Source organism: Kryptolebias marmoratus, linkage group LG6, assembly GCF_001649575.2.
Source record: "Kryptolebias marmoratus isolate JLee-2015 linkage group LG6, ASM164957v2, whole genome shotgun sequence".
NCBI lineage: Eukaryota > Metazoa > Chordata > Actinopteri > Cyprinodontiformes > Rivulidae > Kryptolebias > Kryptolebias marmoratus.
The window spans coordinates 29,489,595-29,516,621 of record NC_051435.1 but is presented as its reverse complement, the minus strand read 5'-3'; the positions used below and the strand labels follow the sequence as shown (position 1 = coordinate 29,516,621).

Genomic DNA, 27,027 nt, shown 5'->3' with positions numbered 1-27,027 from the left:
CATGGACAAATATTAGTCATTGCATGCTCACATGTGGACAAATTTGTTTGTACTGTTTCAGTAAAATAAATAAATACATTTTAAAAAATCAATTAAATTATTTTGAAAGTCACAAATAAAAGCTAAATGAACTAGTGAAAATCAGTGCTTGCTTGATTCAAGAAAATTATGTCTATATGATGAAACGGGCCTTGACAAAAAGGATGGTAGAACCTAGAAAATGAACCTGACCATACAGTAAACGTTGGTCATTTAACACGTAACTAGTATCACAGGTGTCTTTACTCTTCCAATCAGTCAGTCTGCATAGTTAAAGGGTGAAAAGTAGTCACTGTGCTGTTTAGTATCATGGTGTGTAACACTGAACATGGAGCAGTGAGATGAGAAGAGAGTTGTATCAGGAGCTTAGAAAAAAAATTCAATATATATGTTAAAGGCGACATGACTATCTGTTCCTGTGACAACAGCTGCACAGATTATTCAGAAATTTAAGGTCTGCAGGACTGTAGCCATCCTTCCTTGACATGGCTGCAAGAATAAACTTCACCACAAACTGGAGAGAAAAATAACACAAATGGTCAACAAATTGCCCAGAACAACTTCCAAAGAGTAAGAAATGAACTCCAGAGTTAAGGTAAATCAGTGTCAGATCACACTATCAGTCACTGTTTGAGCAAAAGTGGACTTAAAGGGAAACAGAACAGAAATCAAATCTCAAAACATTGACATTGCATGAATGTCATTTAGTGAAACACTTCCACAAACATTCCAGGAACCCATTTTTCTTACCTAAAAGGTAAATAACTTGTTTTTAGTGTTTAAGTCAATAAATGCTGAAGTGGGTGATTTGGGGGGTGGAGTTCCCATCCTGGGTTCATGACATGCGCTGTGCCCCGGCTGGCTCCAAAAGATTGCTGAAGAACCAAGAACCCAGTTAATTTGCCATTGTTTATTAGTGGAAATGGAAGAAGAAGCCTTTTTTGAATATGAAGAAATGCCGGAGACTTTGGGGGAGTAACAGATACACAACCAAAGCAGTATTAACCTGAATCGACAGCTGGATCTCTGGAATCAAGTGAAAACTTTCAGATTTGGATTCTGATGATCACAAGGACCGTCATGACCGACAAAAGGACGCACATAACAACCGAGCTGGGAACGTGGAAATGTGAAAATTGATTACCCCTGGATCATTGTCATGACATCAGTGCATGACACTGCAAATTAACATGAAGATAGTTCCCACGTCGGAGCTTATGGATCCAAATCGGACAAAGTTTTTTTATCTTTTAGGATGCCAAGCAATGAAACTCCCACTGTATTTTAGGGCCAGTTCAAACAATTAATTGCAACGTAGTGAACCATGCTGTACCAGTACTCCACTCACTGTTGACTGGTTGAATGCTTGTGAACCATAGCTGTTCTCTGGACGTCACACATCAGGGCTCATGGAAAAAGCTACAAACACCCAAGTGGTTTATTTTACAACTAGCATATTTTATGATTTTCTTTCAATTAATGTTTACTTCAAAACACTTTTTAGTTCTGCTTTAAAAGAAGACGAGCAAGGAGGACACCAAATCATAAAAAAGACAAAATGCATACTGACAATTCACAAATTCTAGGAAAATGTCCTTTGGACCTTTTGCCAATAACTGGACCTTATTGGCAACAAGTCACATCAAATCAATGTTCAGAGACCCAAGAAGTGAAACATACAAAGAAAAGAACACTGTAACTACAGTTAAAACACTGATAAGGTTTAGTTCTGTTCTGGGGCTGCTTTGCTGTATCTGACACAGAGTGTCTTGGGTCTGTGCAGAATACCATGAAAACTTAAGATTTGAGGCTTTCTGGAGCAGAATATGCTGCCCAGCATCAGAAAGCTTGGTCTCAGTCGCAGGTCATGGGTCCAACATGACAATGGCCCAACACACAGCTAAAAACACCCAAGAATGGCTCAGAAAAAAACATTGGACTATTATGAAGTGGCCTTCTGAGTCCTGATCTAAATCTGTGGAAGGAAGTGAAACATGCAGTCCGAAGAAGGAACCCTTCAAACCTGAGACAACTCGAGCAGTTTGCTCATGAGGAGTAGGCTAAAAGACCTGTGAACAGGTGCAGATGTCTCAGAAAGAGTTTTAGGCTGCATTCACACCTGATAGTCCGGTAGACTGGGTTCGATTGGGGACCAAAATGTCAACATTTGTTCCATTTTCAGCTGGTGCAGTTCACATTCACACTGCACTGAGTCAATCAAACCAAACCCTTTGAGCAACCTGTCCCCCCCCCTCGCCTGTGGTGGCGCTGCACCAAGTACTACTGAAGGAAACAACATGAAAACCTCTGAAGAAGACACTGAGTGCAACTTCCTTCTTCTGGAAAAGGAAACAAAAATGGAGTGGTGTCAACTTTGACTGGTTTTAGGATTTCTGTTTTGTCTGTGGTACCTCTTCTTCACTCAAAGACTGACCACGAGCCATTTCTCCCGTTAGTGGGAGAAATGCGTTTGTTTTGGTTGCATTTACCCAGAAGGCCCTGTTCTATAATTTGCGTTCTGCTTTTGGAGCAGTCTGCGGTCCACTTGCATTCACATATTGGAACCATGCCAGAGTTCACTTCAGCCGAACCGAGACAGAGGTTTTTAGGCGGACCAGAGTTCGCTTTCATGGTCTGCGTCAGAGTTCGATTGCCCAAACAAACCGGACTTTGTAGGCAAACGAACCAGAGTTCGATTAAAGCGGACTAAAAAGGGCTGGTGTGAACACACCTTTAGAAATCAGTTAACTGCAGTGATTGCCTCAAAAGGTTCTGCAAAAAGAAAAAACAAGTCAAGGGTACCTTCCTTTTTGTCAAGGCCAGTTTCATTAGTTGATTTTTAGTTTTACTTTGTTTTTTTCCATTACTTTTGTGAGTTTCACATTATTTCTGTGACATTTGTGGGTCTGTTTTTTTCTTAAACAAAAGGATACAAACAAAATTGTCCATGTCTGCACATCTACAGCTGGCAAACTTTTACAGTCAACACAAAGGAAGATCAACCAGTCAATCTCAGGAAACACAAACATATCTATAACTTTATACATATTGATGAGAGTCATTTACAATATGTACTCTGAGTGCTAACAAATCTTTTGGGAGAGGCTTTCCCCAAGATTTGATTAAAAGCTGAAATAACTTCATTTCTTAACCAAAAACTGTCTTCATTTAAAACACTGGGATAAAATATGCATTCCATCATGGAATATTAGGCATTTAGAATAAAGTTTTATTGTAAATTCTGTTCTTTTCCCACTTGTTTTCGCTGTAACCAGCTGTTTGAATGAGACGTATGATTGTAGAAGAGTGTGACTGAGCTTTTGACAGGGTGACAGATGTTGGCCTATTTTCCCCATTATTAATCTGACTGCACACAAACAGATTACATTTTCTCACACATGCATGCACTGATATGTGCCAAACACACCTGCCCTTCGGTTTTTCTACAACCTCCATGTTTGTCCACATGAGACAAACTGCTCATGACTGACAGGGTCATAGCAGAAATATGGAAAAGACAAATGAGAGGAATGATTAAGATGTATGGCTGAGGTATATTTGGCTCAATAATGTTTTGTTTAGCTGTTTTGTTTAGCATATAGGATTGTTGTACAATAAAAAAGTAAGCTTGTGAATGCAGCATGAACTCAAAGCCAGAAAATACACATGTATGCAAATTGTAAATTATTAGAACTCAAATAGCTTGTATTAAAAAATGAGGATAGTTGTGTTTGTTCCTAGCCCTACCACAAAGCAGGCAGAAGCATGAAGACCATGGAACTGTCCACACAGGTCACAGACTAAGTTGTGAAGAAGTACAGATCAGGGTGGTGTTATTGAAGATCCCAAACCCTGAACATCCCACAGAGCTCTATTAAATCCATTATTAAGAAATGGAAAAATCATGCCACCACAGCAAATATGCCAAAAAAGGTTTGTCCACGAAAAACTCCCAGACCAGGTAAGGAGGGCATTAATCAGAGAAACATCTAGGAGGTCACCCTGATAAAGCTGTAGCTCTTCTGCAGAGAACTGGGCTACATGGAAGAGTGGCAGGAAAAATATACTGATTAAAGAAAAAAAAGAAGCAGACAGTTGTTGCCAAAAAAGCATAGTAGAGGTTCACCTCATCATGATGAGAAGAGCATCACCACATAATGGTGACAGCAACATGCTGTGGGGTTGTTTTTCAGGTCAACTGGTTGGAGTTGAACAAAAAACTGGACGGCAGATAATGTAGAGAATTTCGTAGGATTTCAGTCCTTCCAGCAGGACAACGACCCTCAACAGACTGCTGAAGTGACACTCTACAGGTTTAAGGAGAATCATTTAAATGACCAACTGAGAATCTCTGGTTTGATTTAAAGATTGCTGAAGACGAGAAACACTGATCCAGCCTGAAGGAGCTGCAGCACTTTGGTTAGATGGACCTGAAGAGACTACAAAGGGTGGCTATGCACAGTACTGACTTTGGGGAATTAATCCATATGTTTGCTCATGTTTTCTTGTCTCATTCTTTTATGCTTCATAATAAAAAAAAAATAGTTTGAATCTTATAAGTAGTAGTTATATTTAAAAAACAGCAAAAAATAATTTTAAAAATCCAGGTTGTAAGGAAACAAAACAAAAAATGTCAAAGAGAGTGAAAAGTTTTGAAACCCACTGTTCACCATTTTCTTGTTCTTGATATGATATGTCAAAGACGGTGCAAGTATCGTTTCTAAAGTTGTTGTGCAATCTGAGCCAACTAAATGATCATCTGACATACTTGTTTTGTCCAGTGTTTACGTTTGATTTTGTCGCTTCCTGCCTGTGCCAGGGCACAATTGCACTTGCAGAACAGGAGCAACATACTGAAAACAGAGGAGAGAACAAACTCAAGTATTGATCCTATCATGTTTATATGGATACAATCCAACACCAACAGTTGTATCATATGTTGTAGATTCTCAGTCATCCAGGACATTACAAACTGAAAAAGGAAAATAAAATCCACAAAAGAAATAAAAAAGAAGACAAAGTAAATGGACTTCTATTCTGTAGCTCAGGGGTAGGCAACCCTGGTCCTGGAGAGCCTCTGTCCTGCATGTTTTCCTTGTTTCCTGCTCCAACACACCTGATTCAGAGGTTAAATCACCTCTTCATGTTCTGCAGAAGCCTGTTAATCACCCATTGATTCAAATCAGGTGTGTTGGAGCAGAGAAACAAGGAAAACATGCAGGATGGAGGCCCTGAGGACCAGGGTTGGACCAGGACCCTGCTGTAGCTGAAGACATGCAGAGTTCCAAGGTTTAATCTGCATGATATTGGTATCCATAATATCGATGCTCATATCCTTACATCAGTGACATAAAAAAACAGGTAAGATGTGACACAGCCATTAGACTGAGGTTCCTTTGAAAGATATCAGATATGTGTCTGATTTAGTACCACATATGAAAGTGACCTGGGCAACATTTTAAAAACAATCAGATTTGTCATGTTTAGACAGTCATTTAAAAACAAAAATCAAATATTGGCCACATATGGGGGAAAGGAGAAAATAAATAAAACCTGAATTTGGGCCACTTTTGAACAGAGCCAAAGTCCCTCCGGTTAGTGCACACTGTCAGTCAGCCATGTATGAAGGCTATAAAAAAGGAGGGAAAAGCCCTGGACCATCTGAAGTAAAGCTCAGGTAACCTTATTGATTTAGATTCATTCAAAAATGACTTCAATGGATCCATTTTGGGGGCTGGATCTCAAATATTGTGATTCTAAATTTTGAACATCAATTTGTTTTGGTACTTGTCAGTAATTGTAAAAAATATTGGTAGAATTATTAATATTACATTTATTACCATTATTCAATTACCGGTCATGAGCCAATTACTAGTTTAAAGGTATATTAAAGTGTTAAAAAGTCTAAAGTTACAGCTTAAATGCCTAAAAACGAGATTGCAGAGACAGATTGCCTTTTTGTTTCCCCCTCTGTAACTGTACTTACTGCTCAGAGCCCCACTCAGATGAGGCGGGGAATTCCTCTAAACTTTTATCCTTGTTTAAAAAAAGTTGGTTGCACATTTTATCTGGTGGATTAAAAGCAAATAAATCCTGTTTTTAGTACTATAAAACCATTCTGTTTTTTACTGTCAAAATCTCAGACAGGCCCATGCCTATTCTGATTTTCTGATATTTAACCATAAAAATGATAAAATGAGTAAATGATAAAATACTGCATTTTGCCACTTTTCATAAAATAGTCCTTGTGTGTGTCCTTTTGTGTGCCACTTACGTAAAACAGAGGAAGAGCGTGGTTGAGCCAACAAGGAAGAAGGTGGCTGCTGACACTGGAACATAGCGAGAGGGTCGCAAGGGTCTGTTGGGGAGGACCACAGTGTGTGGGAGAGGAGAAGAAGATGGACCCCTCCCTCCACTTTTACTATTGCTAGCTGGCATCACTTCTTGTGTGTAGCAATTTGTGATTTTGCTCACTAACTGCTATGTCAAGAAAACTGTCATTGAGAATTCAGCTGTCCAGTGTGGTGACATAAAAACAAAACCAACAAAAAAAACATGCAGGAGACACAACAGAGCACTAGAGAAAGGCTTTCTGTCAGGTTGAAAATATGAAATTACCCATTTGTACCTTTGTAACACTCATCAGAGTGAATCTACTATAGAATGGTCTTCTGAGGCTGTCCACTGCAAAAGCATTGTTTTCAAATCAGCCAGATCAGGTGGAAAGGCAGAAGTCACTGATTACCAAGAGGAAGATTTAGGCTTTTAGGGATTTCTCTGCAACTATGTGACAAACATGTCAATGAGGAAAAACAAGCAAAAAAATGGATTCTTATGAGCTACTTTCCAAAACAAAGAATTAAATTGCTTTGTTGTACAACCATGTATTTACAGGCATGTCAGAGCTGGAATGGTACAATTAAAAACTGCCTGTTTTGTAGTTATGGAAAGAAAAATGATAATGAAAACAAAAACAAAAAAAATCCTCAGACCATTCAGTTTACACTTTAGGTTTTTTTGGCTATTCAGTGCTTTCAAAACCTAAAATCTCAACAAATCCGGAAACTTCAGCTCAAAGTGTACAGGTCTAGCTGGTTGAATGAGGTGTGAAGGCAGAGGTATATCAAACACTTTGAGACAGAAAGCAAATGAGGTGAAAATGATATATATAAAAAAGGTAATGCTGTAACGATGATATGCTTTGGTGCTTTGTTGTCTTTCTTCAGATTAGGGAGACTAAGTCAGTCGTGAAAAGTCCTCTGCACTAAGATGTCAGGGCTATAGGACAAAAACTCATGGAAATAAAAACTGTCAACCTGCTGCTCTTCGTTGAGTGGGAAAAAAAGTTCAGTTCAGGACATTTATTAGAAACAGCATTCTATTTGTGGGCCAGCAGAATAGTCTAGTTTTCCTGAGTCGGGGCATCCCTGAACCCCACTGGTGGCTGATTCACACCACCTCAGCTGCCAGCTACATCCTCAAAATGATCCGGAAAAAAGCAGGAAATGGTTTTATGGTTGTTTCCAAAACAACGAAAGATGAATCCAGCGGACCATCCATTAGTATTCCTGTACAGAAAATTGTTGAGAAATAGCTACAGTTTCAGTGAAGCTCTTGAACTCCAGCGTATAGTTGTAGAAATTCAGCCAGCAATGGAATCCAAAACTACTGCAGTCACTGACCAGTTTGCTTGCTTAGTTGCCGTTTGGTTGAATGTGACTCTTGGTTATAACTTTCACTTCTGAAGATATGGACTGTTTTCCTTTTTACCCTCTTCTCAAGGGATTTCCCACTGGTTCATTCCCCTAAATGGATAATATCCTTCAACTTCAGTTCCTTGAAAAATACGGCCTCTTTGGAACAAGGTGTTAAAAACACACAGATGAGGACTTGTGCAGCTGGACAAATTGAGATTCCAGAAGACAGGTCCTTCTTCAGGTATGTTGGGCCACAAAAAGTAATCCAGATTGATGCTTGTTCCGAATGTTGTACCTACAGCAGTAATGACAAAAAGAAACAAAAGGTTAAACATGAGACGTACTATCCAAAGCCTTTTTAAGTGGGGTAATATTCTGCAAATTTCTAACTGTGAACAACATGGTACAACTTGAACATTTGTTAAGACATTTTGAAAAAGGCCAATGAATTACTGCCTGAAATTCCAACACAACTTTGTAAAAAGCTAAAATAAAAAAGGTCTACATTTTGATTTAGAAACTATAAAATTTGTAAAAAGATCAAAAGAAATGTTAAAGCCATAACAGCTGTCAAAATGTGATTTTTTTGTTTTTAATTCCAACATAATCTCTGCATCATTAAATTATTGTTTTTGGGTTAAATTAACTCCATCTTATCAGGGTTTTTTTAAAAACTTGTGTTGGAAAACAGTAAATATTTCTTACAGATGTTTACAACTAAATTTGGCGATCAGTAGTTTGAAATATCTCAGCACAGCTCATTTGAATATGATCTTTTGCTTTAACACTCTGCACCGCTGGATTTTTACTTTACTTCTGTCGACTTTTGTCTTTACAGCTTTTAGTGGTCATTTTTGTTTTTTTAAGAACTTTATCCTTTCACTTTTGACCTGGCATCTCTAACTCCATACGCCGTTTACAATCGGGGATTCATTTACCTAATCGATAGCTGCTGTGCACCAGATCTTTCTAACGTGATCTCATCATTGTTCAAATGTAAACAAATGACGCAGTTGTTGACAACAAAACATGATTTCTCTCACGTCTTAAAAATTATGTAGTAGACTTTTGCTAGTGAATAATACATATTTAGTGGTTATTTTTAGTCATAGATTATACACATATTCAAAAAATTAAAATCAGTGACATTTTGCAGCCATTATGGCTTTAAAGCTGATGGTAGAGGCTCATTATGTTCACCATAGTAAGCACACACATTTATCTGTCACTCTCTGACTGCCAAGTTGATGAGAGCAGGACAAAAACAGACTGAAAAGGAACTCTGAAAACTAGAAGACAGATCTTAAAATGATTTCACTGTAATGTCAGAAGATGGTCACAAGTAAATGTTTAGGTTTCTCCAGTGCCTGATGTAGGAAATATGAAATAATATTATAAACACACTTAACTTTCAGTTTTAGAGGGAAAGTTTTGGGCTAAAATATAAGTGAATCTGTGAAAGCCTGGCTGTGCTCTCTCTGCATTCTGGGGTAGTGAGAGTGAACCTTGGAGAAAGAAGGCAAAAATGCCTTTCTTTATGTACCAAAAACAGTTGTAGCTTAACGGTCTGTGTCCCGGTCTTGTAACCCTGAGGCTGCAGGTTTGAGCCCAGGTTGCATCAGGAACAGCATCCTGTAGAAAATAATTGCCAAATCCTCTGTGCAAGTTTGCTTGCTGTGGCAACCCCTGTAGAGAGGAGCCGCTGAAAGAGAAGTGTTAGTACAGTTTTGGAGACCTTGAACTGTACTTTTACTAGTAACAATATTATTTTGGAAATGTGTCATTTTAATTCTAACTTTTTAAATGTCCCTCTGACCAGAAGGAAAGGTGTTAAAGGGTAATTAGAAACAGGAGTGAGGTTTGATTATAAGCAAAGAGCGGATTATAAAACATTAGTATGCTGATTGACACAACTACATTTGCTACTTGACTAAAATTAAATAATTTTTAGAAGAATTTATCCTGTGAAAATGTAATAGTTGAACATGAGCTCCAGTGAATCCAGAAAGTATTCACAGTGCTTCACTTTTTCCTCATTTTGTTATTTTACATATTTAATCAAACCTGTATTAAATTTATTCTACACTTAACACCCCATTATGACAATGTGAAAAAGATTTTTGCAAATTTAATAAAAATAAAAAACTAAGAAATCACAATTATGTAAGAATTCACAGCGTTTGTCATGAAGCTGAAAATTAAGCTCGAGTGCATACTGTTTCCACTGATCATCCTTGAGATGTTTGTACAACTTAAATGCAGTCTACTTGTGGTAAACTTAGTTGATTGGTCTTGATTTGGAAAGGCGCACACCTGTCTATTTAAGGTCCCACAGTTGACAGTGCACGTCAGAATGCAAACACCAAGCATGAAGTCAAAGGAACTGTCTGTAGACCTCTGAGACAGGATTGTCTTGAGGCACACATCTAGGGAATGATACAGACAAATGTCTGCTGCTTTGAAGATCTCAGTGAGCACAGTGGCCTCCATCATTTATAAATGGAAGAAGTCTGGAACCACCAGAACACCTGAAGGACTCTCAGACCATGAGAAACAATAGTATCTGGTCTGATGAGTCAAAGACTGAGCTCTTTGGTGTGAATAGCAGGTGTCATGTTTGGAGAAACCAGGCACCGCTCATCATCAGGCCAATACCATCCCTACAGTGAAGCATGGTAGTGTCAGCATCATGCTATGGGGATGTTTTCCAGCAACAGGAACTGGTAGACAAGTCAGGATAGAATGCAGAAATGTACAGAGACATCCTGGAGGAAAACCTGCTCCAGAGTGCTCTTAACCTCAGACTGGAGCAGCGGTTCATTTTTCAGCATGACCTAAAGCACAGAGAACAGCAACTCTGCCTCACCAATCACAAACTAAAACAGTTTATTTAAGTTTTAGGTCAGAAAAATGTTGTGTGGATGTGTCTGACTAAATAACATTTTTTTAGATGTGATTTCAGTTTTTGGATGACTGAGAATCTACACCAGCATATCAAAGGAGTGGCTTACAGAGCACTCTGTGAATGTCCTGGAGTAGCCAAGCCAGAGTTCAGACTTAAATCTAACTGAACATGTCTGAAGACATCTGAAAACGTCTCCCATCAAACCAGATGGAGCGTGAAAAGTACTGCAAAGAAGAATGTAAAAAACGGTTTAAAAATAGGTGTGCTTAGCTTGTGGCATCATATTCAAAAAGACTTGAGGCCACCTGCCAAAGGTGGATCAACAAAGTATTATACAAAGGTTGTGATTACTTAAATAAATGTGATTTCATAGTTTTCTATTTTTATTAAATTTGCAAAAAAGTCAAAAATCTTTTTTCACACTATCATAGTTGGGTATTGTGTGTCGAATTTTGAGGAAAGACATAAATTTAATATAGCTTGAATAAGGCTGTAACATAAGAAAATGTGGTTAAAGTTAAGCGCTGTGAATACTTTCCAGATGCCCTGCAGTTCATTCTGGATGTGTGACTTTAGTTCAGGTGGTGAGTTATGGGTATTATTCAGTTTTAATTTGTGTGAGACGAACTCGAAGCTAGTTCAAGTGACGGGGGAACTTGCACAACACTCACAATGGACAAGAGACCACCTATAGTCTCATGATGTCTCTTGTGTGTCAGTACCTGTCATTTTTTGGGATGTCAAGAGAGNGGGGGGGGGAGGCTGCACCTGAGGCAAAGAGGTCTGTCCAAGAATCCAGAAATTACAAAACCTAACACAACACTTATAGCAAAATATTCTGTGAACAATGTCTACATTTGAGAGAACAATTTGTCAGTGAGTACAGTGGTACAGTGTCTTGCCCAAGGACACTTCAGCACAACGCAGGGGCTGGGGATCAAACCCCAGACCACCCTACAGATTATAGCCTGTAAATTTATGTGACTAACATTTACAAAAGGCCTTAAAGAAGCAGAAAGCAGTGTCAAAACAACGATTCTGTCTTTATTTTAAACATTGAAAATAAAGTTTAACATTTTTTAAGCAGACAATTTCTCCCCATTTTCTGTAGAAAAAGAAAATCCCAGCCAGCTTTAACCTCAGACTGTCACAATGATGTACTGAATGTAAAACTGCTTGACATGTTCATGACAATAAATGTGATTTTAGGAAAGGAAAAAGGTGGATGACTTATTACCGATGGTGGCACTTCTGGTGTGTTTAGAAAATTAAAAAAGAAAAAAAAACAGACCTTGAAAATCAAACCACACCTTTTAGGCTAAGTTGGCAAAACTACAAGTGTTCTGCCACCCTTGTGAGATTATATGTGTGTGTGTGTGTGTGTGTGTGTGTATACATACACATACATATACATTATATATATTTATTTATATATATATATATATTTGTGTGTGAGAGACAGATAATACTATGAACGGAGGTGCTGCTAGCAAGGACGAGTCTCGATCGGTCGACAGTCTATTAAGGGGGCGAGCATAAAATCTATGATGGATAAATGTGAACACACAATGCATATAAATACAAATAATCAAACAGATTCTTAGTATCAATACTAGTTAACAGTCCACATGACGGAATAAAAGTAGGGTGGAGGTCTCAATCACTGCTGGGGGGGTTCTGTGGCAGCAGCAGTTAACGTTGCCACTGACAACCAGAAATAGGCGGAAGAATATATATATGTATATATATATATATATATATATATATATATATATATATATACACATATGTATATAAAACACGCATTCTTTGGACGATACATCTTGTGAATGATAGGGTCAGTGTCAGGCAGCAGCATCATTAACACTAGCTAGCTACTCAGGTGTTAGCCCTGGCTAGCAGCCAGCTAATAAATCACCTCACCTGAGAGAGGGGTGGTTCTGATGGATCCAAAACGGCTGAATGAGATATGTCAACCCCGGTCGTATTTCCTCTTTGGATACTAATCAGTAGACAGTCATTCAGCTGGGCCAGAAAGCACGACTCGCCTTGGTAAAAAGCTACCGTAGCTAAAAGCCATCGATGACAGCCGTTTGTTCACTAGACAGCCACCTCAACATTTGATAGCGTCTGCTTTGATAACTTAGATTACGCTCGATTGACGTTTTATCCACCGTGGAAATTAACAAATTGATATATTATCCTAAACAATCACGTTCTTCTCTCAATTCCCCATAGTGCTGGTAGACTGAGAGGCCGCCATGCTTGTCAGGACTACAAAACTCAAACAGCTACCACGGCTCCAACACATACTGGTGATGGGTCCAACAGCAGAGCTGGGGTAAGAAAACTAACATCGATTGGTCGATGTACATGTCAATCAAGCTAAAAGCGCATTCTATTGGTCAACAGTCAGGTTCCTTCCCCCAGAACAGGTAACGTCATAAACGCTCTAAATCAGGGGTGGCCAACCTTTTTTTGTTTGTTTAAGGTTCGAACCAGCGTTGCCAGACGTCAGGGGCACCTCCACAGGGAGGGGGTAGTGTGTAATCCCGCATAAACGAGTCACTGGAAGATTTGTTTCCGAGGATCCGTCGAAAGCGCCATCCTTCTACAGATCTTCAGAAGTGTTAACACTATGGTGTACATAAATACCATCAGTAAGAGACATGGGGAGACACGTGGTTCTGTGTGACAGGCATGATTACTGATGCAGAGACAAACCTAAAATGACTTCTGTACTGTGAGCAAATCTTCAGACTGGACTGCTGAATGAGACATGTCCTCACTGCTCAGATTGAGGAGGCCAACAAAGCTTTTATGAAGTTACACAACATTAACTTTAGTAACTTCCAACTGCTGGAACCAGATGTCAGTACTGCCAATTTTACTGTATTTACATTAATCACATATTGCTAAATAATTATTATATAATGGTATAACGGTTTCTCATTACTAAAATATGTTGTAGTAATTTTAATTTTAATACACAGACAAATTCACATGTTGACAGTCACATTGTTAAAAATGTATAAGCTTTTTCTAGCAATCGTTTTATGATCAGCAGTTTTATTTTAACATGTTTCTTTACTTATGATATGTAAGATTAAGGCTGACATTTTAACTTAATCACAAGTATAAATCACTTAATCACTGTGTATAAATTTAAGCTGAATTTAATTATTGTGTTAGCCAAAACACCAGAGTCAAAAGTCGTTTTTATTTACATTTATTTATCATCCTAACTTGTGCCTATTGTGCACAAAATTACTTCTTTTCTGCTTTCCTGCTCGTTGGAAAGTAACTTTGAGAGACTGGCAAGCTGATTTTAATTCATTTGCTAGGTCATTAGCTTTATATAGTGTGTATATAAACTGTATAACCAACTGATAGTGTTCTTTTAACTAGCATTCCTCCCTTCATTACCTTACGCAGCTAAATAACAGTTTCTTGCAACAAGTAGGAGAGGTAGAGGAGGACTGCTCGTCCCTCTCTGTGAGTGGGAAGAGGGACTTTTTATTATTATTTAAAGACGTTTAATAGTAGAAATGGTTGCTGTTTTTTCAGCTGCTGCCCTCAGCAGGGGTTGTCACACAACAGATTTGACAATCATTTTACACTGGATACCCTTCCCGATGCAACCTGGGCTTGAACCAACAGCCTCGGGATTACAGAACCACAGTACTGCCCACGAGCTACCACATCCCCAAACAGTTGGAATAGTATGATGGAAAAACTTTGTGATTTTGACATGATTTTTTTTATTGTAATATATATTAAAACTGGGAAATTGGCTCATACCAAGTAGTGATCAGAGCTAATGTGACTTTTCCTGTTGTCTTCCATCCACACTGCAGCCTTTCAGCTCTTTGTACAAGTCAAATAGACAACTATTTATAAGTGTGCAGGTTTACCCATGCAATCCCTGTCCATTCTCATGACTTACCCAAGATTGTATGCAATTGTTCCAGTATTTTCCTTGTTTGAACAAAATGTTTGCCATCTCTTCTCTATATATGAATTGCTGTAAAGGACATTCAGTTAATCATTTTACATAAAATATAATAATTTCTAGAATCTAATGTCTCAAACAAAATATTCAGGTGCAAAACTGTCAACAAAACAGATCTTCAACATAAAGCAAAGCTCCACAATGTTCTACATCCAAACATCACCATCAAAAAGAAAAATAGATATTAGTCCAATACACAATTGTTAGCAGGTCTCTTCCTCACTGTCATTAAAGGCTGTCGGTGTTCCAGTCTGTCCAGTCTGCTCTCCCCTCTACCTTCCTCTTCTCCTCCTCCTGCAGATTCAGTGGTGACAATGCAGTTTTCAGAGTTTCCAGCAGATGTTGCTGTGGGTTCCTCCTCCTGGAAGCATCAAGAACATCCATCCATTCGTTTTCTTTACCTGCTTCTCCTTCCCAGGTTGCACCAGCAGGGAGCAGGTGCCTGTCTCCAGCAGTCACTGTGTGAGAGGTGAAGGACACCCTGGAGAGGTCACAAGTCCATCACAGGGACACATTCACACTGGCACTTACTCCTAGGGATAATTTAGGGTTACCCATTAGCCTAACAGGCTTGTTTTTGGTCTGTGGTAGGAAACTGGAGGAAAGAAGTTCCCTCATTCTAAAACTTACCTTGTGCTCTTTTGATAGAGATAATCTTTGTGCATCTTTACTCACCTTTGTGCAACTGAGAAATCCTCCTCTGTTACTTTTCTCTAGTGATGGGCAGGTGAAGCCTTGTGAAGCTCTGAGACTTTTCTTCTAATTGTTAGGAAAAAAATGAACAAATTATATCTATTTTATATATAACTGGGGGCCAACTGAAGCATTAGTGACATCTTGAGCATGGACACTTTTCAATCCCATGTCAGCAGTTAAAGTTCAGAAAATCTGATGCTTTTGTTCATTTATAAATCTTAATGATTACATCAACATTACATTAAAATGAATTATATGTTTGTTGTGAACAGACACTTGTACGCTGCACCAGAAGTACAACTAAGTTCATTGTTAAAAGGAGTAAGACAGTTTAAAGAAATCACACTCTCTCACACTCAACAAAACATACCAAAAAAGTCTAAAAAGTCTTTCTAAATGAGAAATATTAGATATTTCCTGCTGCAGTACTGCAATTATTTCAACTGTTTGGATGAACACAGAAACATCTTGTTTTTTCTGTAGTGTTGTAGTGCAATATTTTTAAAGATAATGGTCTGTCAGTCACTTGAGGACTTGTATGGCCCATCAGGAATTTATTCACAGAAGCAAGGTGACAAAGGTTTTGTTTTTTTCAGGAATAATATTTTCTCTCCTGTGACAGGTTTTAATCTGCTCCCCTTCTGACTCCCCATCTTCCCAGCTTTAGAAAATATTCTTTCACATAGGATAGATGATGCTGGAATGTACAGATACTGTACACGGCTGTTAAGGAAAGCCCACAGGTTGTTGTGCTCTTCAATGGCAGCTGTTCCTGCATGCTCTGGAGGCATAGCTTCTGTTGACTGATGAACAAGACTGGCACACTCCTGTGTCAGTCTTTCAACAGCAGCCTGAGCACTCGCTTTGCTAAATCCAAACTCTTTGAAGCGTGGATCCAGGATGGTGGCCCCTGACTGGGCGGTGACCTTTTCCAAGCCACTGAATGCCTCATTGAGATTGGTTTTCAAGTGGTTGGCAAGTGTGGCACCATTACTATGAGCCATTTGGGACATTGAACAGCAATAATACTGTATGTCTTAACATTTTTGTTATTGATAAAATGGCCTTCAAACTACTCTGCACTAGTTGGTGGCTTCGTATTCCTCAGCATCAAAAGACACTTTGTCAGTACTTCAAGATATATGCTTCCATTAGGTAAAATTATTAGACAGCATGGGATAAATTTTCATTGTCATGCTGATGATACTCAGTTATATTTATCTATAAAACCTGATGAATCCAATCAGTTACTTACATTACAAAAATGTCTTAAAGACATAAAAACCTGGATGACTCTTAATTTTCTGCTTTTAAACTCAAACAAAACCAAGGTTGTGGTTTTTGGACCTGAGCATCTTAGGAACTAATTTTTGCACCCTTTTTGGTTCTGATGCATGGCATGACAAGGTCTGCTTTCCTCCACCTGCATAATATCACTAAAATTAGAAATATCTTTTCTCAAAATGATGCAGAAAACCTGGTCCATGCATTTATCACGTCTAGGCTGGATTATTGTAATTCTTTATTATCTGGGAGTCCATAAACTCTTTAAAAGTCTTCAGTTGATCCAAAATGCTGCTGCCAGAGTTCTGATGAGAGTCAGGAGGAGAGATCATGTTTCTCCAGTTTTAGCTTCTCTCCATTGGCTCTTTGTCAAATTCAGAATAAAATTTAAAGTCTTATTTCTAACATACAAAGCTCTCATCAACCAAGCTCCATCTTTTATTAAAGATCTTATTGATCCATATATTTTCCTAACAGAGCACTTCCCTCTCTGACTGCTGGTTTACTTCTGGTTCCTGGAGTTTCTAAACGTAGAACAGGAGGCAGAGCTTTCAGTTCTCAGGCTCCTCTCTGTCTGTGAGGCTGACACCCTGTCTACTTTTAAGATTAGGGTTTGTCGGGATTTGGGTTTTTGTGTTTCAGTTTATTGTTTTCTGTTTAAATTATTGTTCAGTTCTTGTTTGCTGTCACTATCCACTCCTCCTCTCTCATTCGTTTGTCTACCTACCACGCCCACCTACACCTGCCCTGAGTTCTGGTAATCACTGTCCTAATCATCATAATTTTAAAAACCCGGTCATCTCCTCCACTTCCCGCTGGTTCATTGTTCTTGGTTCCCTGCTGTTTTGTCTCGCACCATGTTTTTGCTCCACGCTTTGTTTTTTCATGTTTGTACTTAGTTTCAGTTTTTGCTGCCACGTCAGCCATTTTGTTTACTTTATTTTAATAAATTAGTTTTCTTAAAAATGAGTCTGGACTCTGGGTTTGTCTCTGTTTCCCCACTGCCTGACTGGGTTAAGACTTTCCTTTTTGATAAATCCTATAGTTAAGGTTGGTTTAGGTTTCCTGAGCTCTCCCTTAGTTATACTGTTATAGGCTGAGACAGCTGGAGGATAAATTAACCACATTTCCTCGCTCTGCTGCTGTCTTTACTTTCTCTACTGTAATTATTTCTGTCATTAACATGTTTTTCTTTCTTTCTTCCAGTAGAAACTCCACCTGGAGCAGTCATTCTGTGTTTGTCTGTGTCTCCATCCTGTCCTCTAACCCCAGCCGGTTGAAGCAGAAGCTGCTCATCCTGAGCCTGGTTCTGGTTCTGGTTCTGCTGGAGGTTTCTTCCTGTTAAAAGGGAGTTTTTCCTTTCCACTGTTGACAATGTGCTGCTCAGGATCAGAGACTGCAATGAAGTCAAGATTGAATGCAATCTGCTGGCTTCCTTAGAGAGATAACTTTTACTAATTGGCTCTTTATAATGTCTGTGAATCTTTTTGTACAGTGTCCTCAGATGACTTTTGTTGTGACTTGGCACTATATAAATAAACTGAATTGAATTGAATTAAACTGACAATACTTTATGTGGATTTCAATATAAAATTATTTTAATTACGTTTTCTTGTAAGTGTTTTGTATTTGCAATTTCTGATCCTGAGGTTGGATGATGGGGCATCATTGTGGTTAGCAGTGTTGCTTCACAGCAAGAAAAGCACGGGTTCACCTCCTGCCTGGGGCCTTTCTGGGTGAAGTTTACATGTTTTCCCTGTGCACATGTGGGTTTACTCCCACAGACCAAAAACATGCATGTTAGGTTAATTGGTAACTCTAAATTGACACTATGTGTGAGAAAAAGTTGGTAAAGAAAATGAGTGAATGGTGATTAAAAGATACTATTGAAATCATAATACACACACACACAAATGTAGAATCAGGACCTTTCAGATACTGAAGCATTTCACTCTGCCCATTTGTGGTTAAGTTTGACTTCTGCATTGTTTCATTGTTTTTTCTTTTAATTGATCATGCTAAACATTCTACAATGATTATTCTAAGGTTGCTTATATAGCTGGAGCATAAAAAGGCAGAGGTCCATGTTGGTCCAAGGCCTACCTGAAAGCCAAACCTGCTTTCCCTAAATATTTTAATTTCTTCTTTCCACAAAACATTTGATCAACCACTCTGTGAAGATGATGCCTCCAGGCGGCTGCAAATTTTTAAATTAGATGCTTGCTCTATTGCTGATTTCTCTGTTGACTAAAGATCCTTACAATAGAAACTAGATTGAATTAAAAAACAAACAATTCAATTGCTTGTTCGTGTCTTCAAATTCTTTTAAAATTACTTCCTTTCAAAACGAACTAAAGTACTAGAAAGGAGGGTTAAAATACCCCAACTTTAAATGACACTACTGGGCTACACAATTGAGGACAATCATGTTTTACTTTTCTGAGAAAGATAATCCACACTAGGTAGAAATGGAGTCCCACAACTTAAATCTGGCTCTTCCAATGTTCTTATACTCTGACACTTCAAAGAAATTACACAAACTTACCACAAATCCTATTCTGCATTAAAGTCTGGCATGATGTTAGAAAATACCTCACGGAATCAAACAGCTTGTCCCAGTTTAGTCCAATGTGGGGTAACCAGCAGTTTACTACAGGTAGGGCAGATAACTTTCAATCTATGGGCATCATTGGGCCTAAGAAGTATTGGTGACCTTTACCCACCAAATTCTGATACATTTTCATCATTTGGAGAGTTACAAACCAAGTTCAAGCTTGATAAAAAAACAAAAAAACACTATTGTAAATTTTTCCAACTGAGAAGCTTTGTTAATGCAAATTACAGTAATTTTAACAAGCCTCCCCTCACAACTCTTGTGAAATAATGATTCAGAATAAATCAAGAAAGGAAATCATTTCAGACCTTTATAATGTATCGATTTCTAACTCAACAGAGAATTCAAGTAAAAAGCTTGAGAACTAGAATATAGACTTACCATCAACTATTAGTGAGCAAGAATGGGAAAAGGCCTGCACTAAAATTCATACAATGTCCATAAATAGCCGTCTTAGAATATTACAATTTAAATGGTTAATACGTATTTATGTCACGTCGATGCATTTAAATAAATACAACAATATTATTCCAGATCTTTGCATGAAGTGTTCTTTTAAAGGGACTCTAATGCTCTGTATGTGGGAATGCAAGCAAATAAGGTGAAAGATATCATTGAAAAAATTCTTTCAAAGCAAATTCTACTGGACCCTAAACTGTGCTTGCTAGCTCTATACCCTGAAAAGCACAATTTTAGTAAAATAGAATGTACCTTAATAGATATAAGCCTACTATCTGCAAAAAAATGTATAGCTTCTGGAAAAATGTCAGCAGACCTAGCACCACCCAGTGGCTAAGTCTAAGTTATCACAGGAAAGAATAGTGTATATTAGGAATTCCAAACAACATCTTTTTGAGAAGATTTGGGCTGCCTTTATTAACTTTATTAAGCACCTAGACCTGTCAGCGGGGGTGTCGGACTCTTGGTTTGCTGGAACCTGCAGTGCACCAAGCTAAATAGACATGTACAATTGTATCCATTCTCCTGGAAGGAGCTTAATTATTCCTGTTTTGAGAAGCGTTGTTGTGTTTTTATTTTTAATGTTGTTTATTTTGATATTCCTTTGTTGGTTATTTCAACATCTTACTTTACATTTCTCTGACAAAAGAGAATAATTATTGTCAAATAATAATTACTAAGAAATAACCTTGTTCAGATCGTGTATTTTCAATGTGGAAAATATTAATAAAATATTTTGGAAAAAAAAAAGATCAGCTGGCTACTCAAGATAAACCTAGTACCCTTGATGAAATAATCAATATTGCCCTTCACGTTGACAACCACTTAAAGAACGTTCTTGTAAAAGGAACTGCTATTCCTGTTTTCAAAGACAGACACTCTACATTATCGAACCAATTTGTTCAATTACTGAGGCCATATTCTGACTACTTCTGCGGCTGAACCCATGCAGCTATAAAGGACCAAATTAACCCATGAAGAGCGACAGGGAAGGATAAATTTATACATGGTCATTTTAGGTCATTGCTTCCTGCCCTGTACAATCAAAAGAGATTGCTGACCAGTAGTTCCAAGGATGCATCTTTATGCAGCTTCTTGCCCCGTCTAGTCTTACTGGCTATCTGTGTAAATCCCATCATAAACTGGTCTGAAAACTGGAGTATGTTCTGCCTATTAAATTGCTTACATTCTGCTCCAACACCTCATTCTGATTCAAGATGGCTGCCACAGCTACATTAGAAAGCACTAAATTGGTTATTAGTCATTTTTTGAGTTACTGAGCTAAAACTTGGAGTGACAGAAGCTGTGAGTGATCCCTAAGACATACTGTGACTGGTAAAAGATCTTTCAGTTTCTTGTTTAAAAAAATGCTTTAAACTACAGGTGAAAATGTATGTTAGTAAAATATCTCATGAACCACAGAATATATCTTAGTGAACTTTCAGAAAGTAATTAGTGAATGCATGTCTACAACTGATTAACTATTAGAGTCATTCTGATACAAGATGGCTACCACAGCTGACTTAAAAACACTACAATGTTCATAAGTCAGTCATAAAAGTTAATAATAAGTCTACATCTGTTTAACTTATGGAATCATTTAGATTTAGGATAAGGAAACAAAACCATGGCCCCTTCAAAGTTTCTCCAGGAACTTTTCTAGTTTAGTTTATGATGCTTAAAACAAAATTACAAAATTAAAGTGCTTTAAACTATAGACTATTTCCCCTGTTATTCATTTGATTGCAGTTAGATTTCACTTTATTGCATATTATAGTTTTACATGTAGAAAAAAGAACATTGATTTAAAAATAAAACAAAAGGTTATGGCTTAACATCTCACAATGATGCTAAACCATAATTATATGATGGTAACAGCTTTGAGATGGTATCTCATAATTATGATTTATGGCTTTTATCAAATTGGTGGAAATGGGTTTCCAAAGTAGTTATTTCACATGCAGCTCTTATTTTGAAAGTTTTTACCGGATGTTATGATTGTGAAGTTGACCATCCTGCAGACTGCTGAGACTGTACAGCAGGACAGTCACGGACAGACCTTCTGGCATTGAAGCTGTATCTAACAGCATTCTGACGAATCCAGGCAGCAGTTTTACTCCTCGGAACTATGATTTGGTTTTAAAAAGGACATGATTTTTTACTCAGCGGCTGTCACACTTTATTAACATATTCTTATTTTTTTTAAGTTGTCCTTCTGGTTCTGTGACGGGATTATTTTGGAACATATAATGTTTTTGTGTATGTCGTGTTCTCTGTCAGATTGAGCGGCTGCTGCTTTGAGACCCACGGACGGACTGCTCCCGGTAAGCAACCTGCTCTTCCTCAGATTAACGGGATGTAGGAGGTTAGCTCTTTGGCATCCAAGCACGTGACCAAAACACTCATCCCTTCTCCTCACAAGCTAACAGTTAGCAGCTAACTGCTAGCAGCTAGCTTCACATTTCCAGACCAGACTGCTAACAGATCCCAGAGAATCAAGTCTGTTTTTGTAAAACAAGAATTTTAGAAAGGTTACCCCTCCCCCACACAAAAAGAAAACAGCAGGAAAATTATTGAACAATAATGTGCAATACATTTTATCTGCTATAGTTTTGAATTATACTAATATAGAGCTGCAGTGATGATTGTTTTTTGTCACTTTGTATTACTGCAACAGTATGTCCTATATTAGGTCTGTCTAGGATCCATAACATTTCTAAAGAAGGGTCTAATATGATGCACCTGTTGTCCACATGAGGATGAAAGTTTTGTTAGTTGATGGTTCTTGATACATTAAAATGCCCACCAGTTTCATATAAAACTTTTTTTTCGTATGTGAAAAGGTACTTGTCTCAGAAGACCTTCTTTAAACATGACAAATATTTATTTTGCTCAATGTGATGCAACAGTGAACCAAATCCATCTCTGCCCTGCCCCTTCTTATTGCTGTAATAATAATAATAATAATAACAAAATAGTAGTAGTAGTAAAGTCATAGTAACAATAAAGTACACACAGTCTTTCACAACAAGACATTAAAATTTTGTTTTGAATTTGTCAAGTCTAAAAATGAGCCAAATAACATCTAAAATGTTAAGTATTTGAGTTGTTAGGTTATTGTTTAATAATAAAAAATGAAGCTAAAATGATGAAGCTTAGGAATGAATATTGTTAAATGCATTGATTACTTGATCCTCAGTGTGAGGACCTGAGTAAAAGCTACAGTTTAGTCAGTATTTAAGTGTGTGTAAATCAATGCCAAGTAGGAAAAACATCAGCAATGATCACTGTTGCTGCTTTTTAGTCTATGCAGGGTTATATAATCATTTTCAGACTGCTTGTCAGGGTTCTCTCCTGGGTTCAACACTTGTTACCAATTCAACAAGTTGATTAGGCACAAAATGATGACCGTGTCAGTTTAAAATAATAAGTCTTGGGATGAACTGAACTCAAATATTATTTTATACAAGTAAGACAAACAACATCATACCAGGATGTATGCAGATTTACATGTGCACTTACATACATTCATCACAGAGCTATATAAAACTTAGAGTGTGCACTGGTCACGTGACCTTGTGAGGCACTGCAGCAATGGTGGCCATTACCAGAATGGGCAAACGTATGCACTTGGTGTTATGGTAAATTTGAAAAACGTTATAAAGCCATTTCTAATGCTTTGGGACTCCAGTGAACCACAGTGACAGCAATTATCCCCAAATGGGGAAAACAAGAAACAGTGGTGAACCTTCCAGGGAGGGGCAAGCTGACCAAAATTACCCCAAGAGTGCAGCAACAACTCATCCAAGAGGTCACAAAAGACCCCACAACAACATCCAAAGATCTGGAGGCATCTTTTGCTGCAGATTAAGGTCGGTGTTCAGGACTCCACTATAAGAAAGAGACTGGGCAAAAATGGCCTTCATGGCAGAGACCACTGCTAAGTAGGCATGTGCCATATTGTCTCATTTACAGTAATACCAGAGGAAAAAAATTAATTCTGCAATTTCATATGATGACATAATTTAATGGAGCCTGACCTGTGCAGCGCGAGGCGCTATGTGGTCCACACTTCTTACCAGTTGGTGGCGGTAATTCTTCCTGTGGTTGTTTGCCAACTGCCATTGAAAGAAAGAAGAAGAAGAACAAGAAAGGAAGCACGAGGCGCTGCGAGCACGAACTAGCAAACATGGCGGAGCACAACACAGAAATACCTCCTGTGAGTCTCAACTTAATTCCAGAAAAGGAGCCTCTTCTGTTGTTTGGAATTATTTTGGTTTTAAAATAGAAGATGTGGATCAGACCACCATATTTTACAAGTCATGCAAGCTTGTTGTGTCAGGTCAGGGTGGAGACACATTAAATCTGTTTATAAAAAGTTTAAAACAACAAAAAAACTGTTTTGAAGTTACATATTTATTTGGACAAATCCAGTAAAAAAACCAACAACAAAAAAAACAGAAAATGTGGAATATCGTGCGTGATATCGTTATCGAGGTATAAACATGTATCGTGATATCATTTTTCGGCAATATCGCCCACCTCTGCTGTTAAGTGTAAAAAACATAAAGGCTCAAGAAAACATCTTGATGATCCCCAAGACTTTTGGGAAAATACTCTGTGGACTGAAAAGTTGAACTTTCTGGAAAGTGTTTGTCCCATTACATCTGGCATAAAAGTAACACAACATTTCAGAAAAGGAGCATCATACCAACAGTGAAATATGGTGGTGGTAGTGTGATGGTCTGGGGCTGTTTTGCTGCTTCAGGACCTGGAAGACTTGCTGTGGTAAATAGAACCATGAATTCTCCAGTCTACCAAAAAACCCTGAAGGAGAACGTCTGACTATCTGTTCATGGCCTCAAGCTGAAGGGCACTTGGGTTCTGCAGCAAGACAGTGACCCAAAACACACCAGCAACTCCACCTCTGAATGGCTTAAGAAAAATAAAATGAAGACTTTGGAGTGGCCTAGTCAAAGTCCTGACCTGAATCCAATTGAGGTGCTGTGGCATGACCTTAAGAAAGGCGATCCGTGCTCGTAAACCCTCCAATGTGGCTGAATTACAACATTTCAGCATCGCTTCACCTCCTTAGCTGAAAAACTGAGAGGGAGCTCTTTAGATGGTACGAACACATCACTAATCCCTCCCCCCTCCCTACCTGAAAATTTTCTGCCTGACACACTGCAGGAAAAAATATGGCGACAGCAGGAGTTTGAATGAGACGGTAACTGAAGAGGAGGCTGATGAACTAGTTCAGAAGAGAAACAGCACTGGATCAGTAATCTGGCAGTGCTTTGGATTTTATAAGGAGGATGTCAAAGGTAGCAGTAGGCTACCACAAATTTATTTCACCACCTAAGACAGTGGTGTCCAATCCTGGTCCTGGAGGGCCACTATCCTGCATGTTTTAGTTGTTTTCCTTCTCTTCAGCAGGTCTTCAAGTTAATCACTCAGTCATTCAGAGAAGCAGAGGAACACGTAATACAGGGATTTCCAAACTTTTTGCAAGGAGGACCAGATTTGGTGAGGTGAAATGCGTGGGGGCTGACCGATAAGCCCGACATTCTTTGAACCCTTAATAATAAATGCAAATGAACTATTTATTGTTTTTTATTGCAAATGGCATACCTTTTTCCTACATCACATAAAATATACCAAGTTTTTATCAAAATCACTGAAGATTACAGGAAATGAAGCAAAACCATTTTTAAGGCATATTACACACACCTAGGTCCATTTGAAACATGAAATGTTTACTTCATCAAATGCTCACGGTAAACTTCCAAATTCAAAATACGTGAACAGGAAAACAACCCTAACAGTTTTAGGAAGAACTACAAAATACTGAGGGCCACATGAATTTGTGTAACACTTGTTTTTCAGTTGACACTTAAAATGTTATTTGACTTTGAATTTATATCACAAATAAATGTGGCAGTGTACATCATTATTTCAATTTTAGACTGATGAGTACTAATAATAAAACTGGCTGCTGGCCTCAACTTGAATTTATTATTTAATTTTATAGGGTTTAATTGTCAATTGAAAACAATAGAACAAATGACGTGAATTTAAACGACCCAGGGCATATTTGTTGTTCATGTTTGCTGTCACTATTCACTCCTCCCCAGTCACTCTTTTGCCTTCCTGCCACGCCCATCTACACCTGTCTCTAGTCTTGTTAATTGCTTCACCTGTGCCCACTTTCCAATCACCTCCTGATTAAAAACCCGTCCATTTCTCCCACACACCACTGGAGCAGTCTGTTTGTCTGCTTGTCTTGCCATGCCCGGTCCCTTGTTTTTGTATTTTGTTAATGTTAGTTTTGCTGCCACGCCAGCCTTTTTGTTTGTTTATTTAAGTTAAATAAATTGTTTTCTTTAATTTTTACTATGAGTCTGCGTAGTGGATTTGCCTCCGTCTTTCCCCCTTCTGACACCTAATATCAGATGAGATGTCTTCACCACCGTGTTATGAGCCAGGCAAACATTGGCAAACTCCTGCTTCTTCTCAGGACAAATTTTCTCCACCGTTTTCATCACGCAGTCTTTAATAAATTTACCCTTAGTTAAAGATTTGCAGTGCTTGGCAATCGGCGTTGCCACTTCATAGCTTGCCTTTGTGGCATTTTCATTTGACTCGTGGGCTCTTGTGAAGAAGCACTGCTGTGCCGCTAAAACAGCTTCAAGTTGTTTCAATTTTTTTGTCACGTTCCTTCCCAGTTACCGTCTTGTAGTTTGCATGTTTCGTCTGGTAATGTCTCTTAATGCTGAACTTCTTGAAAACAGTCACAGGGTTTAAATAAGCTAGCTAACCAGAGTTCTTTCTGGATTCTATGAACTTTGCTATGAATTTCTCACAAGGCTATTTTCAAACAGTTTAGAAATACACTGCCTGGCCCAAGAAAAAGTTGCCATCAAAAAAAAAAAAAAAAAAGATTACACACTCTAATATTTTGTTGGACCGCCTTTAGCTTTCATTACAGCACACATTCGCAGTAGCATTGTTTTGACAAGCTTCTGCAATATCACAAGATTTATCTCCATCCAGTGTTGCATTAATTTTTCACCAACATCTTGCATTGATGATGGTAGAGTCTGACCTCTTTAGCACTGCCCTAGTGGCTCCCTGGAGCTTTTTCAAAAATGTTTAAAAATGAAAAAAGATGGGGGTTTGAAATATATTTTTGCTTTAATATAGTTTCTGTAGGAGGACAAACATTCGTAATGTTTTCCAATGCTGTAAAAATGTGTAGAATAAATATTAAAGCTGTGTCCGAATTCAGGGTCTGCATCCTTCGAAGGACGGATTTGTCGGC

General features: G+C 38.2%; 1 protein-coding gene and 1 long non-coding RNA gene across 6 annotated transcripts in view; one reads left to right on the top strand and one right to left on the bottom strand.

Moving 5' to 3' along the window:
• The window catches only part of LOC108246922 (palmitoyltransferase ZDHHC5), a 37,179-nt gene extending 24,266 nt beyond the window's left edge, over positions 1-12,913 (bottom strand). Inside the window, exons 1-3 of one of the 5 annotated variants that reach the window (XM_037976052.1) lie at positions 12,565-12,912; positions 6,314-8,031; positions 4,808-4,892 (exon numbers count right to left, since the gene is read on the bottom strand). In XM_037976052.1, the coding sequence (XP_037831980.1) occupies positions 4,808-4,892; positions 6,314-6,377 (149 nt within the window). In that variant the 5' untranslated portion in view covers positions 6,378-8,031; positions 12,565-12,912. The other 4 variants (XM_017434696.3, XM_017434695.3, XM_025010202.2 and 1 more) reach the window with 4 other exon arrangements.
• An 8,806-nt stretch (positions 12,914-21,719) lies between these two features.
• Positions 21,720-27,027, top strand: part of LOC119617083 — a 25,129-nt gene continuing 19,821 nt past the window's right edge. Inside the window, exon 1 of the long non-coding RNA XR_005233261.1 lies at positions 21,720-22,030. This is a non-coding gene — a long non-coding RNA (uncharacterized LOC119617083). The remainder of the gene's footprint in view (positions 22,031-27,027) is intronic.